Source organism: Brachycentrus maculatus, unplaced genomic scaffold (assembly GCF_059751285.1).
Source record: "Brachycentrus maculatus isolate JH-2025_06_01 unplaced genomic scaffold, ASM5975128v1 h1tg000841l, whole genome shotgun sequence".
Lineage (NCBI taxonomy): Eukaryota > Metazoa > Arthropoda > Insecta > Trichoptera > Brachycentridae > Brachycentrus > Brachycentrus maculatus.
Genome location: NW_028281568.1, coordinates 292,714 through 307,378, shown reverse-complemented (window position 1 = coordinate 307,378; position 14,665 = coordinate 292,714). Strand labels below are relative to the sequence as shown.

The 14,665-nt window shown below is 35.8% G+C and overlaps 1 protein-coding gene across 2 annotated transcripts; it reads left to right on the top strand.

Annotated features, from left to right (window-relative positions):
- Positions 1–212: 212 nt before the first annotated feature.
- Positions 213–12,179, top strand: LOC148300075 (kelch-like protein 5). Of its 2 annotated transcripts, XR_015838979.1 has the most exons (11): positions 213–628; positions 1,090–1,250; positions 1,947–2,149; positions 3,212–3,409; positions 3,988–4,167; positions 5,282–5,434; positions 6,709–6,869; positions 7,060–7,267; positions 9,036–9,225; positions 10,008–10,316; positions 10,585–11,194. XR_015838979.1 is itself a non-coding variant. In XM_088275310.1 (10 exons), exons 1-10 carry the CDS (start codon positions 399–401, stop codon positions 10,241–10,243), a joined length of 1,920 nt encoding a protein of 639 aa, XP_088131436.1. In that variant the 5' UTR covers positions 213–398; the 3' UTR covers positions 10,244–12,179. The 2 variants fall into 2 exon arrangements, 1 of the variants encoding a protein (XP_088131436.1); XM_088275310.1 differs by having other exon boundaries at positions 10,008–12,179.
- Positions 12,180–14,665: the final 2,486 nt, after the last annotated feature.

Below are 14,665 nucleotides of genomic sequence, written 5' to 3'. Positions count from 1 at the left end.
CATGTAAACAATGTTTTTTTTTATGTTTACAATTTTTTTAATTGAAGAAAGACTGTTTTTATTTGAAAATCGTACCTCAGAGTTTTATAATTGCCTATAATATAAATAATGGCAAGATAAAATCTGGCTATTGGTAACGGGTAACAATAATATTCTTATGTTGGTAATTTGACATGTCTTTGTCAAGTCTCTTTCTGTTTCGTTCGAAGTTCATTCTCATTCAGTTTGAGTGCGAGCTGTCATTCTTTGTTTATAAATCTGGCTTTGTTTCGTGACTTGCCGAATCATCGGCGGTGATCTTCATGTTTGCGATCTGTGTCAGTCTTCATCTGATACATGATTTTATTTACTAAGTTTTAATGATTGTTCGTTTACTGGTCTAGTTTTTATTATTCACTATGTCAGCTTTGGGTAGTCCGTCAAAAGATTCCATCCAGGATGCTGTTTCAAATTGCTCAATTGACGAAGGTTTGCCAAGGGATCTCAGCCAGATCAGTCTCTCTTCCAGCAATAGCCATGATGAATCATTCCGTTGTGTAGACCATGCAGAAGGAAGCCTTCAGCGAATGTACGGATATCTTCAAGCGGGCCAACTATGTGACGTTGTTCTGATTGCCGGAGGCCGAAGGTAGGACTCGATTAAAAATAGCGCATTTAAAAAATCTTTCGTGTAATAAAAATAAGTGATTTTTTCACTCTAATATTTATTCAAATCACCCTGGAGTGGTACCTGAAGCGGAGGGCTGTGATCACCTTTCCTTCATGTGTTAACGATCAAGATAACACTGCGTTAATATGCAGTGCCCTATGCACCACTGGGGTGCGGATAAGGGTTTGAAGAAGTAGTGTATCAAACCCGAGTTTCAAAGACAATGCGATTTAAAAATATAATAATTTACTTAGTAATAAGTATATTGGTTCCTATTTTTTTGTTTTTGTTTTCGGATAACCGGATTGTTGTTGTATTCCAAAATAACAACAACAAAAATCGCAATTAGTTCATTAGACCACTATTGCACTAGTAGTGTCATTGATCTATTCAAAATGTATGGGAGTAGGTACCTACCACATTGTTTTTTTTTTCTTCAGGTTTCCCGCCCACAGGCTAGTGTTGTCATCAGCGAGTGAATACTTTTCAGCAATGTTTGCTGGCGCACTTCGCGAATCCCAACAGAATGAAATCACCTTGGAAAATGTTGCCCCTGATGCTCTCCATCAGTTGATAAACTTTTGCTATACAGGGACTATTGGTTTGTAATTTTTATTTCCTAACAATGGCATTTTTACTTGAAGAAATATCACCAGCCTACATAGTTTTTTTTTATATAATATTTTCCAAATCACCTTGCGGTTAAATTTGAATTTTAAATACAAGCAATGAAATGATTTTTTTTTAAATATATTTCTTTACAATAATATAACAATAGTCTGATCAATCATCTTGGAAATTTAGAGAATTGGATTTATTTTTATATTTTTTAAAAATCTTTTTATTAAGGGAGATACACTAAAAAACTTTGAAATGTGGGATATTTTAACAGATGTGGATGTTGCCAGATTATAAGATACTCCATTTATGGTTGTCAAGTTTTTTTTAAAGTAGGTCCTTGTAGAAATTTGAATGAAACAATGATATATTATGAATTTATGTGTTTTTTAAATGTATATATATATATATCCCATCAAATATATTCCACTCTTAGATCCAGGAATCTGAAACACAGGACTGATCACGCTTTCATGTAGTTAGTAATCAAGTTAACGCTGCATCAATCTGATCCGGTGCCTTGTGCACCGGATCAGATTGATGCGGTGCTGTAAGGATTGGAGAGAAATATGTGAATTGCACCATTTCATAATTTAAAAAATATTCCTAAATATAACTCAATTTCTTAAATTACTGGGCTACTTTAAGTTATTGATTATATGTTTGACTTCATCACCAGGACTTCGGGAGGAAACTGTAGAACTTCTGCTGTCCACATCATGTCTCCTGCAGCTGACCGGTGTAGCGAGCGCTTGTTGCAACTTCCTGAAGAAGCAGCTCCATCCGTCCAACTGTTTGGGCATCGCCATGTTTGCTGAACAGCAGTCCTGTAATTCCCTGGAGAAGCACGCAACTGATTACACGTGCGAGAACTTTATGCAGGTAAATATATTTTGATACTTATAAATAACCAAAAAATAGTGTATTACTATTTTTTGGTGATCACGTTAAGGGATCACGTTTTTAGTATAATGAGGAAATGCCAGAATGAAATTTAAAGAATCTTAAAGAATGTTTCACTCACAGTTAGTCCTTTTATTTATATAAGTGCGATTCCACTGAAATCAGATAATTACAAAATACTTAATAGTCTATATATAAATTAAAGAAGCAAAATGAAAGTCGCAATAAAAACGTCTGATGATTTCAACGCTCTAGGTGGCTTGGGCCGTTCCAGCGTTAGTTTTGCTCGGCAATCTCCGTTCTCATTCGTCGTTACGCGTCCTGTCAGCGCTGCCAACTCGACGGTTGCATCGTTATACGAGTTACATCGCCTACATGTTCAAATCCTTGTATACAAATACTGGATGTAACTCCACAAGCATTGAGCCATTAAATATGGAAATGATACTTAATACACAGCTGTTGATACATTGACAGCCAATATTTTCATAATACATTAAAAAATGTTTTTTAGCGTTTTATGTTTTTATTCCATAAATAACATATGAATGCAATAGTGGTATAATTTTATGCAATTTTATAAAGTTTTTTCATGTATACATGAGTAACCGACACAACGCAGTTGGAAGAATTCAAAAGATGGTGCTGTGTCAACCACCTCGTCGGCGCAAGTTTGTGTCCACTCTAAAGAGCAATTTATAAATTTATATAGTGCGCGTGTCTCACAGCTCAAAAAATTAGGCCAAAATAAGGTATATAGTGTCAGCCACAGGTGGCCGACAATGCACAATTATAATGTCTTGTGTCAGCCACCTGTGGCTTAAAACAAGTTTTGAAATTAAGGGCAATAGAAAGAAAACTGAGGCCGATACAGTTTCAGTCAGTCCTAATAGTAATTTGTGAGTCAGGCAGAGACCGACAATATAATTGGAGACGAAAAGCACAAAAAAACAGTTCAAGACTGCTGTTACATTTATATATAATACACTATTACCCAACAGGGGATAAAATCCCATAATATTTGTCTTTAACTCTTTCCAGGTGTTCAGAAACCAAGAATTCTTATCTCTGGATTCCAAACAGCTTGGCAAATTACTGAGCTCCGATGACCTCAATGTCACATCAGAGGAATGTGTGTTCGAAAGTGTGTTGACTTGGGTAAAACATGACCCATCAAGTAGAGACAAGTACCTCCCCTATCTGCTTGAATTTGTCAAACTACCCTTACTCTCCCCTTCCGTAAGTATTCTCATCATTTGTCATATTTGTTATTACCTTTGCTTTTCAAAAGTTTGATGAAATTATTTTTAGAATGTTGAAAAAGTAATTAAGTTATTTTTGGCCCTTTTGTAAAAACAAATTATTAAATATGTATATATTTTTTTTTTAAATTATAAATATTTGTGTTTTTATTATTTATAAAACTACTTCAATATGTACTACATATTTCTGTGAGCCTAAGCGGCTCATTATCACAAATAGTTATCGAATTGTGGTAGAGTGAACCCAGAAACTTTGACTCAAGAGTCAGCTACACTAACCACAGGACCACAACCCAACTTAATATATAATACACTTAATACATATAGACTTTAAATTATCATAAACTGCCAAATCAATTAATTAAATGTTTAATCTTCAATAACTGTTTTTTTTAAAGTATGTATTAACCCATTGTTTGCAGGAAGTGCTTAAAAGCACTTAAGTGCTTATACATACGCAGGCGGATACTAATTAAGGCCGGGGTTGAAAAACCGCCCAATAACAATGTGTTAAGTTATTATTTATGATTCTTTTAATAATTGATGTTCTTGCAGTTCATATTCGACCACGTAGAAGCATCTTGCGGTGATGTTCCCGAATGCCACACCCTGATAATGGAAGCCCTGAAGTGGCATCTGTTGCCGGAATGCCATCCCCAGTCATCCTCGCACAAAACTTGCCCACGAAAATCTACTGTGGGCAAATTGCTTGCAGTTGGTGGAACAGATGCCAGTGTAAGTGTTCTATATTTAATCCTTTGTTTCAAATTCCTTGTGAATGACTCTTGTGTGAGTCATGTGAATCCTTGCCAAATTCACAAACAACTTGAAGTTTTCATAAATAAGTTTTAGATCTGCCATATGGAGAATATTATAAAGGCGTGTGAATGTAAATGATGTCTTATGTCTGCTTCTGTAGCGTAATTGTTAGCGCTTTTAGCTACTGAACTGGAGGCCCCTGGTTCAATTCCAGGGAGATGGGGGTCAAAATAAATACTAGTGATTTTTTCATCTAATATGTATTTAATTTCACCCTGGACTTGTATCTGAAGCACAGGATTGATCACATTGCTTTCATATGAGAAGCGATCAAGATACTACTGTGTCAATACGATGCAGTACCCTATGAACCATTGGCTGTAGATAAGGGTTAGAAGTAATAGAAATTATATCATTCTCTCTTAGTGCGTGTAAAGGCAAGCAAGTATCAAAAATTCAAATTTGTATTTTAATGGGTATCTTCTAAAGTGGGCTGTATCCAGTCCATATTGAGTATGAGATCGTGCAGTTAACATAACGCGCATATTTTAAGACTCAACCACATAAGTGTACATCTGGAATAGCAGTCATTGTAAACAGAAGGGGCTTGAGTATTGAAATCAGAATCAAATTGTTACCCAGTGATGTCGAACCTAGAAACTTTCACTCAGATTCAACAACACTAACCAAAGGACCACATATTGACTAATAATTAACTGATTTTACAACTTACTAGATGTACCTGGCCACTCGTCGCTGCGGCTCAGTCTAGTTAAAGGAAAAGAATGAAAATATTAAAGCGCATATTTCTAATATGTTTAATTTCACAATGCTTGTGGAGAAATCAGAATACTAAAAATCTATGAAACAACAATACCATTGAAATGATTGAAAATGATAAGTGACAGCTGCTGTCAAGAAGCATGCTGTCCGCCGTAAGCAATGTTTAGTGTTGTTATTATATTCAACAGATGGCACTGCCATAATGTTTAAAAAAATAAAAAATTCTGTGAATACTATTAATAGATTTAAGATTTTGACCAAACCAACATTTTAACAATTTTACTAATATAGATTTTTTGTATTTTAGGGAGCAACGAAAATCGAGATTTATGACCCGAGAAAGAACATTTGGTACCAAATCAAGAAGTTGAAAATAAAGAAACTGCAGTTTGGTGTCGCCATGATCGGAGATAAATTACTTCTAGTTGGAGGCAGGGACGGACTGAAGACTCTTAACACTGTGAGTTTCTTGAGTAATTATCACTTGGCAAATAGGTAAGTGATCACTTTTCATATGTGTAAAGTGTCCGCCTCCGTGGTGTAATGGTCAGCGCGTTTAGCTACCGTGCTGGAGGTCCCGGGTTCGATTCCCAGGGGGGTGAAAATAAATATTAGTGATTTTACGCTGTAATATTTATTTAGTATTACCCTGCACTGGTTCCTGAAGCGCGAAAGTGATCACCTTGCCTTCATGTAAGTAATGATCAATAAAACACTGCGTCAATTCGATGCAGTGTCCTATGCACCATTGGGTGCGGATAAGGGTTATAAGTAAGTAAGTAAGTAAAGTGATCACTGAACCAGCCTATGACAGGTGATAAGGCCTGTAAATACCCAGACTTTAACATTCTTTTTCATCTATGTTGAGATGTCAAAAATGTAATGTAATTATATTGTAAATGAAAACACTTGTTTTTTACCACTTGAGTATTATATTTATTTTTAACGACTAGTTTCGAATGCTACAGGTGCTTTCATCGACAGGTGAATAGTAATACCGTTGACAAAAGCAACTGTAGCTTTCAAAACTAGTCGTTTTCATTTACAATTTAATCATGTTTTACCACAGAGTAAATGCCGAAACAATAAATAAAATAATGTAATTATTTCTTACTCTTAATCGAATCCATGCGGCTCGCTTAACCGTATGTGTTTTCACAAAACATGCCCCATACGCGGCTGACATAAGCGTATGTGTTTTTACTTTGCTCCAAGTTTCGAACCTCAGTCAACTTGGAGGGATTTTTTCATGGCGTGGAACTTTGGATAAAATAATATGTCAATCCTTGGCCTTATGACATCTGTTGAAATATCTGACTAATAATTTGTAACATCACAAGGATAAATAAAAGAACAGATCCCTGATTTTTCTTGAGGTCAGTAATTAGTCGGCGCCATAATCATGCCCGTCTCACTCTCGACGCTACGCATCGCCAGTGGGTAAGAGTGACACACGATGCGTGCTTTGATTTATTTATGTTACAATCTCATTTGTTTATAATAGATATATTTCAAGAATAATGTGACACAAGTGTTTTATAGAGTACTAAAAAGGCACAATGAATCCCATTGAATGTTATTGTTTAGGAAAATAAATCGTTTCTTAACTAAATACATGATAAAAGTAATCATTTGGGTAAAATACCGCCGCGCACGGGCGTCTTTCAGGAGCAAAGTTAGCGCGGTTGAAAGGTTAAAATATCGGAGTGTTGACAGAGTGTTTCTGGTTTGCAGGTGGAGTGCGTGGACCTGAAGACCCTGGCCTTCTCGGTGCAGCCGCCCATGGTGACACACCGCCACGGGCTCGGGGTGGCCGTGCTCGGAGAGGGGCCCAGCGCCCCCGTCTACGCTCTCGGGGGACACGATGGCTGGACCTACACGGGAACTGTGGAACGGTACAAAATATAATTATCTTCTTCGTGATAATCTTTTCAGGGATAAATGTGGACACTGTTGTATTTTAAATATGAATATTATTTATAAAATTGTCCGCCTCCGTAGTGTAATGGTTAGTGTGTTTAGCTACCGTTCTAGAGATTCCGAGTCCCGTCCTTAGCGTGTTAATATTTGTAAAATTTGTGTCAGATGGGACCCAGTGTCGCGCAGCTGGTCGTACGTGGCTCCCATGCTGGGCCCGCGCGGCATGTTCGGGGTGGGCGTGGTGGGCGGCAAGCTGTACGCCGTGGGCGGGCGCGACGGCAGCTCCTGCCTGCGCACCGTGGAGGCCTACTGCCCGCACACCAACCGCTGGCACCAGTGCGCGCCCATGGCCAAGCGGAGGGGCGGGGTCAGCGTGAGTGATAAAACACAATCATCCTTTTGAGTACATACTCTCAATCTAAGCTTCAACCGTATCTGGCAGGCTAGAACTCTCTTGAAAGGCGAAAACCCATCTTCTTCTTCTTGACTGCTGGGGCCGGCTCTCCTCGTCCTCAGGTTGTAGGTCCTTCTGTCCTGGACAATGTCACCTAAGCCATGCATTTGAATAGTGTTATCTTTCTGCAGTATCCATGAATTTTTTGGTCTTTTTACCCTTAAATGCATACCATTGCAATTCTGCAACAAAAAATTCACATCAGTTGAAACATCCTTTAGTCGCCTGGAATTGTTATAATTCACACTGTTGCATATTCATCACATACCTAGGTGTTAGAAATAAGTCAGCCTTTTATAACTACATAGATGGCACTGTAAGTTCTTTATTGACATTTAGTTATTGTTGCCAGGATTTTTTTTAAATTAAAAAATAATAATATTGTATCATGCATTTAATAGTTAAGTACATCCAACCTCTGCCTTAACTGCATCTGACTGGCTAGAACTCTCTTCTTCTGTAGGGTAAAGACTCATCTCTACTTCATATATGAAGAAGTAAAGTATATCTGACCATCTGGTCGATACTGATAAACAGTGTTAACCTAGTCGGCTTGAACAGGGGGATTGAAATCACACATATATGAATTTTTACTGTATAACTTTAGTTTTATAAGAGCTACTTACTCCATATTTTTTATAATCTTAAAAACAATATTAAAGAAAGTTTTCCCTTTTTTGTCCGCCTCCGTAGTGTAATGGTCAGCACGCTCGGCTACCGTTCTGGAGGTCCCGCGTTCGATTCCCAAGGGGTGTAAAATAAATATCAGTGATTTTTTCACAGTAATATTTATTCAATATTACCCTGGACTGGTACCTGAAGCGGAGGGCTGATCACCTTTCCTTTATGTGTAAACGATAGCACTGTGTTTATATGACGCAGTGCCCTATGCACCATTGGGGTGCGGATAAGGGTTTTTATTATGATTGTTATTATTATTTCCCTTTTTTATTTTTATAATTTCATATCAGTTTTCTTTTTCTTCATGAGCCCTCTGACCTCTACTGCTGGATATAGGCCTCTTTCACTTCTTTCAATTTCCTCCGGTCGGTTGCTGCTTGCAGCCAGTTTTTACCCCCCACAGTGACTTTGTCGTCGGACTATCTCTTTTGGGGCCTTCCAACACCTCTGTTGTTCTCTCAAGGTCTCCATCGTAAAATTTTTGGGGTCCTGTCTTGCAATATGTCCTACCCACTACAATTTGAGTTTTGCCACTTGATCCATGATATCCTCTACTTTGGCTGTTTTCCTGGTATCAAATCACATTCAAATCCTTAAGTGTTTCTTAATATTGTTTTTGATAAAAATTACAATCAGTCAGTACCGCGAGTTATACATACTGATATCGTAGTCGTACAGGAGAAAGTGACCAACTAACGAAATATAAATAGTTCAGGAGGACCATTTAAGTCACTTTTGTTTCGCAAGGAAATAAACATTAATGCAATTTGTCATTTTTAACAAATCAATATATTACACTTCCAAGTTTAAAATCGCTTTGGAATTTTTTCAGGGTAATATTAAGCTAGTAAGATATCAAAAAGTCAATGATCACGTTTCTGTAAACAAATGCACTTGGTCACTTTCTCCTGTACGACTACGATATAGATAATGATTGATGACAGCTGCCAGTCTCACTACTTAATAACTATTGCATTATAGTTTTCTTGCACATATCCGTACGTAGGTGGCTGTGATGGACGGTTACTTGTACGCCCTCGGAGGTCACGATGCTCCCGCCAAGAATGAGACGGGGCGCTTCTCCTGCGTGGAGCGCTACCACCCGCCCACCGACACCTGGACCACCATCGCCAACCTCAGTCGGGGAAGGGACGCCATCGCCTCCTGCTTGCTGGGAGACAAGCTGATTGCCGTAGGTTGGTATACTCCTATCTTATTGCGGTAAAGGTGACGTTGCCCAAGACAGAAGGACCTACAGCCTGAGAATGAGAGAGCCGACTCCAACAGTCTTTTTCTAACCCTTATCTACACCCAATGGTGCATAGGGCACTGCATCATATAAACGCAAAGTTATCTTCATTGTTTAATACATAAAGGAAAGGTGATCAGCCCTCTGCTTCAGGTACCAGTCCAGGATAATATTTAGTGAGTATTATTATGAAAAACTCACTTATATTTATTTAAACCCCCTCCTTGGGAATCGAATCCGGGACCTCCAGAACCGTAGCGGAGCGTGCTGACCATTACACTACAGAGGCGGAAAAGTTTACTTAGATGAAAATATAAAAGTCGTCAAAGCTTACAACCTGCAAGAAATAATCGGGGGGTATGTATGAGGAAATGCACAAATGTGGAAGGGACGAAGATTGTGTGCAAAGACAGAATGGTGTGGCATTCTGTTCTCTTTGCCTACCTCTGCGTAGAGCGGCATGATAGTTAGTCGTTTTTTAGTTTAAATAATGTGGTTGTCCATGAGTAGAATGGTCAACAGTCTATAAACATGTTCCTGATTGGCCCACACTAGATTATCCCTCCTGTTCCCAACACAGATTAAAACAAAACACCCTTTTTTATTTAGAAGAAACAAAAATCCAGTTAATGATCTATAAACCTTGTACATAATAAGCAAGGTTATTATGTACAAATACATCTCCCTTTAAAAAAACGCAGGCTAAAAACTGTTTTTTTTTTTTTCTAGGCGGTTACGATGGACTGCAGTATTCCAGAGTAGTGGAGCAGTACGACATGCAGACCAACGAGTGGACTCCACTGGCCCCCCTTAACGTGGGGCGTGCGGGCTCCTGCGTGCTCCCCATCCCCCTACACATTCCCCTGGGGTCCCTCCTGGCCCCCAACGAGGCCATGGAAGTACTCAAGCTCAAAACCAACAAGCCCCAGTCCGCTACTAACCCTGCAATGGCCACAGTCCAATAGACAAGTCATCTGTTATCCTGACAAAAATATCCGCTCTGGCAACATCAAAGATTACTAAAAATATTAAAATACAGTGAAAACCTTATTTGTTCGCCTCCGTAGTATAATGGTTAGCATGCTCGGCTACCGTTCTGGAGGTCCCGGGTTCGATTCCCAGGTGGGGTCAAATAAATATAAGTGATTTTTTCACTCTAATATTTATTCAATATTACCTTGGACTGGTAACCTGAAGCGGAGGGCTAATCACCTTCCCTTCATTGTTAACAATCAAGATAACACTGTGTTTATATGATGCAGTGCCCTATGCACCATTGGGTGCGGATAAGGGTTAAAAGAAAAAGGAAACCTTATTTTACATTTTTCAAGGAACCGAAAGAAAAAACTTAAATGGAGGGGAAATGTAAACGGGGGGTAAATAAAAAAAAATTGTGAAAATGCATGTAGATGAGTTTTTTGCATACACAAACCAAAATGGAGGGAACGTTTAAATTTGGGGGTATTTAAATTTTTTTTTATTTTTTTTGGAAAAAGCGTAATGATTTAACGAATAAAACAAGCAAAAAAACGTAAACGATAATCGCAAATAATGTCCCCAAAAAAAAAGAAGCGTTTCAGATCGAGTTAAAAATCGAATGACAGGAAACATAAACTGGGGGAGAAAAAAACTAAATGCTGGTAATAAATGTACAAAAATATATCGGGGCAGAAAGAATTACACGCAATTGGCAGGAAAATGTTAAATCTAGGTTTCACTGTATTTTGTTGAACTGCTTATACTTGGCCTATGTGTAAAGATTACATCGTGGAATAGTTTCTTTTCTTCATTGGAATGTCCTAGGGGGCTGGCTTCCCAATTGTCATTATGGCAATTGGCATTCCAATTGTCTTAATGCGGCATCAGGCTTTACTATGTTTTTTCTTCTTTTCTAAAAGGTTAAAACTGAAAAAAAATATCGAGAGTAAGACATTTGTTGTCTACGCATGTTTCATTTTTTTAACACATTCGGACGGGTGTTTTTTATGCCGCTGGCGACGGGATTTGATAATTATGTACATATAGTTATGACCTTCTCAAGAGATTGGTACATAATACATATTCATATAAAAACATTAAATATGTACATAATTCCTTCTTTTCCGACTTTGAAATGAGGCCAGCGCAGAAGGTGAAAATACCCTTCCCGTCCTTAAGCATCAATCGAAAGCTAGAAATACCTTTCCCGTCCATAGTGTGTTAATTAAAAAAATTGCTTCCATTTTATCTTCTTTCTTTCGATAACATTATTTACAACATATATACATATTTGCTTTTATAATTTGGATTATTTTGCATTTATTTTCTGTGCTAGGATAATAATTATTGGTATGACTCCAAAAATAGTACTTAATTATTTGTTCTACCATTAAAGTATTATATAACTAACAATGGTTCAAAATTTGACATAAAATATTATGGTTGTGCATTTAACATATGTGTATTGCATGATTATCTGGGCACTTCAATTTCTATCAATTTTTAATATTAATAATCTGTGTATACATACACTTATTAATTATCATAAATGTAAATTTTTATTGAGAACCATTATTCTTTTATTAGAATAATAAATAAGTATATAAATCATTCAGATAGGCTCCGTGGCGTAGTTAGGCAGACGCTTGACTGCGAAACTGGCGTCGCGCGTTACGTTCCCGCCTAGTGCAAAATAAATTCTTGAAAGATTTATTTCCAATTGGCCTGAGTATTTGTGATGTATTTTTCACATTTACCATCCTATCCTTACTAAACTTTTTGCAGACAAGCCTCTTAAAGTAGAGGCTTTGCGGGTTATTCCTTTTAAAAAAAAGATATTCCATATATCGTAGTCGTACAGGAGAAAGTGACCAAGGATTCAGGAGGGCCATTTAAGTCACTTTTGCTTGGCAAGAAAATAAACATCAATGCAGTTAGTCATTTTAAACAAATCAATATATTAAACTTCCAAGTTTAAAATCCTTTGGGATTTTTTTCAGGGCAATATTAAGCTAGTAAGATATCGAATAGTCAATGATCACGTTTTTGTAAAAAATGCACTTGGTCACTTTCTCCTGTATGACAACGATATATTTCTTCTCAAATTGAGATATTTATGAAATTGTATTGCTAAATCATCATTATGGTAATTAATTCACTGTCTAATTTTCTGCTTGAATTTAATAAAATCATAAAACATTTGTACATTGTCCAATTTCAAATTACAAGCAAATAAATTTGTTGATGCAATATTCAGCATGGATGTGCCCAGAAATCAGAAGACTTTTTAATGAAAATTTTATATTACCTCAAACAATGTGGCAGACTGATTAGAAATAATTTGGTTTTAAACTTTTACTAAATTTCTGGAAATTAAAATGTCATTAGATATAATTAGGGGAAATTATTAAATAGTAATAAATTAAATATAAAGTATTAAGTCTTTTGTAATTAATGGAGAAACGTATTGTGATTAGTAATATGTTGTGGTATAATTACTTGAATATTTGGCTTTATATCTGATACTATGCATAATACATAACTGTTACCGAACTGAGCTAAAGTGACATCTCTATTTGGAAAAAAAAACTCCAGACCTTTTGTATAGTTGGGTAAAATTATATACATTTTATGTACTCCCTTGTATTACATGTGTATTTATTGTATGAGTACATATTTTGTTTATATCTGATGTTCCTTAATTGCAATATTAGAAAATGTGTAAACATTTTTGAGCATATATTCGATTGTACATTTTATTAAATTTATTAGACAAGATTTGATTGTAAAATTACCAGTTTCACGTAAAAATAATAAATTGTATCTTTCGATTATTTCTTTTTTTTGGTTAAGAATTAGGCTCATTATTAAAATACATATTCAGACATATATTTTTTCATCAGTAATCTAGTATTGTATGTATCAAGGTATTTTGGAGCATAAGCGTAATGATTATTTTTGCAATACAATAATGACATTCTTTTTATATGCATTTGGACTTTTCAGTAATGAATCGGCATTTTAAGGTTGTAAAAAATGCGCTTACTACAAAGCCACAAATCTATGTGGTGAATATTGATTTCCTACTTATTGATAAAGCTTTTCTGTGATTTTATTTGCGCTGAATATACATATAATGCTTCCTTTTTTATTTTAATAGTAATGGTGATATAATTTTTTTTTTTTTGCATAGATTTTGTAGGGTTTATATATGTATAATCAATTGTGTTATTCCTAGTTGTAAGACTGATAATGTTTTATTATTTTTATTTTACTATTCAACACATTCACAGGTCTTTTTTTTATACAGGGGTAACTTACAACATTTTGAGTGTGTCCAAATACTTGTTCACAAAATCTGGATTATCTCCAATTACAGGAGTTATTTTAATATGAAAATAACTCCTGTAATTGGAGATAATCCAGATTTTGTGAACAAGTATTTGGACACACTCAAAATGTTGTAAATAAATTATCTGGTCAAATTATAAGCTTAATAATAAAAATGAAAATGGTATTTTCTGTCGGTTCTCATGTGTGTGATTATAATCCAGGATTCGGATCTCACATACTAATATAAGAGTTTCTGCTTAATAAAAAGCTTCTTTACATCTCACCAATAGATGCCTCTAGTGAAGATCTAGTGATTCAAGAACAAGGTTTCTAAATTGGTTCGTATATATAGAATTTCCAAGAATTTGAGTAGTGTGGTTGTCAATAATGGGTAGAATTTGTGAATGTTACACGTGTGTAAAGTGATCACTTAAACCAGCCTATGACCGTCGTCAGCCCCGTAAATGCCCAGACTTCCATATTCTTCTTCATCTTTGATGAGATGTCAAAAAAATAACAGGGGTAACTTGTTTAGATGCATATTATGATATTTTTTCGATAATCATTACAATAACCAGTCTAAATATATTATATTTTTCCATATAGTGCTTATTTGACGCCTAAAGCTGTCATTTTCTAAACGAAATACATAACTGTGAATGTGTTAATATTAAATTTAATTTTTATTACTCTTTGATGTAGTCTGATTTTTTTAATTCTACTTTGTCTTCGTGAAACGAAATTATTTCAGCCATGATTAATATAATTAATCAAATTACTACGTTTTCTTGGAACTGATTTTTTTATTGGTGATATATTTTCTAAAGTATTTTTAAAAATCTTTCATTTGTTTATTACTTGTGTTTTATATATAGGACATTTTTTAGCTATAATTTCGTTCACTCGGATCTCACATCAATTGAGTGAATCAATACACAGTAAACTGTTAATTTCCCGGAATCACTTTAACCGGGAATGGTTTTACTAAAATATTTCAAAAAATCAAAACTCAAAATGCGCAATTCAATATTGCATCATTTGAAAAAAATATTCTACAGCTTATTTGTATTCCCAAC

What these genes read in the sequence shown, in the direction of transcription:
- LOC148300075 (XM_088275310.1), top strand. Translation starts at nt 399, where the DNA reads ATGTCAGCTTTGGGTAGTCCGTCAAAAGATTCCATCCAGGATGCTGTT. An exon ending in CGTGCGAGAACTTTATGCAG is followed by an intron (nt 2,150 to 3,211) that starts GTAAATATATTT and finishes AACTCTTTCCAG; the next exon opens with GTGTTCAGAAACCAAGAATT. An exon ending in AGACAAGCTGATTGCCGTAG is followed by an intron (nt 9,226 to 10,007) that starts GTTGGTATACTC and finishes TTTTTTTTCTAG; the next exon opens with GCGGTTACGATGGACTGCAG.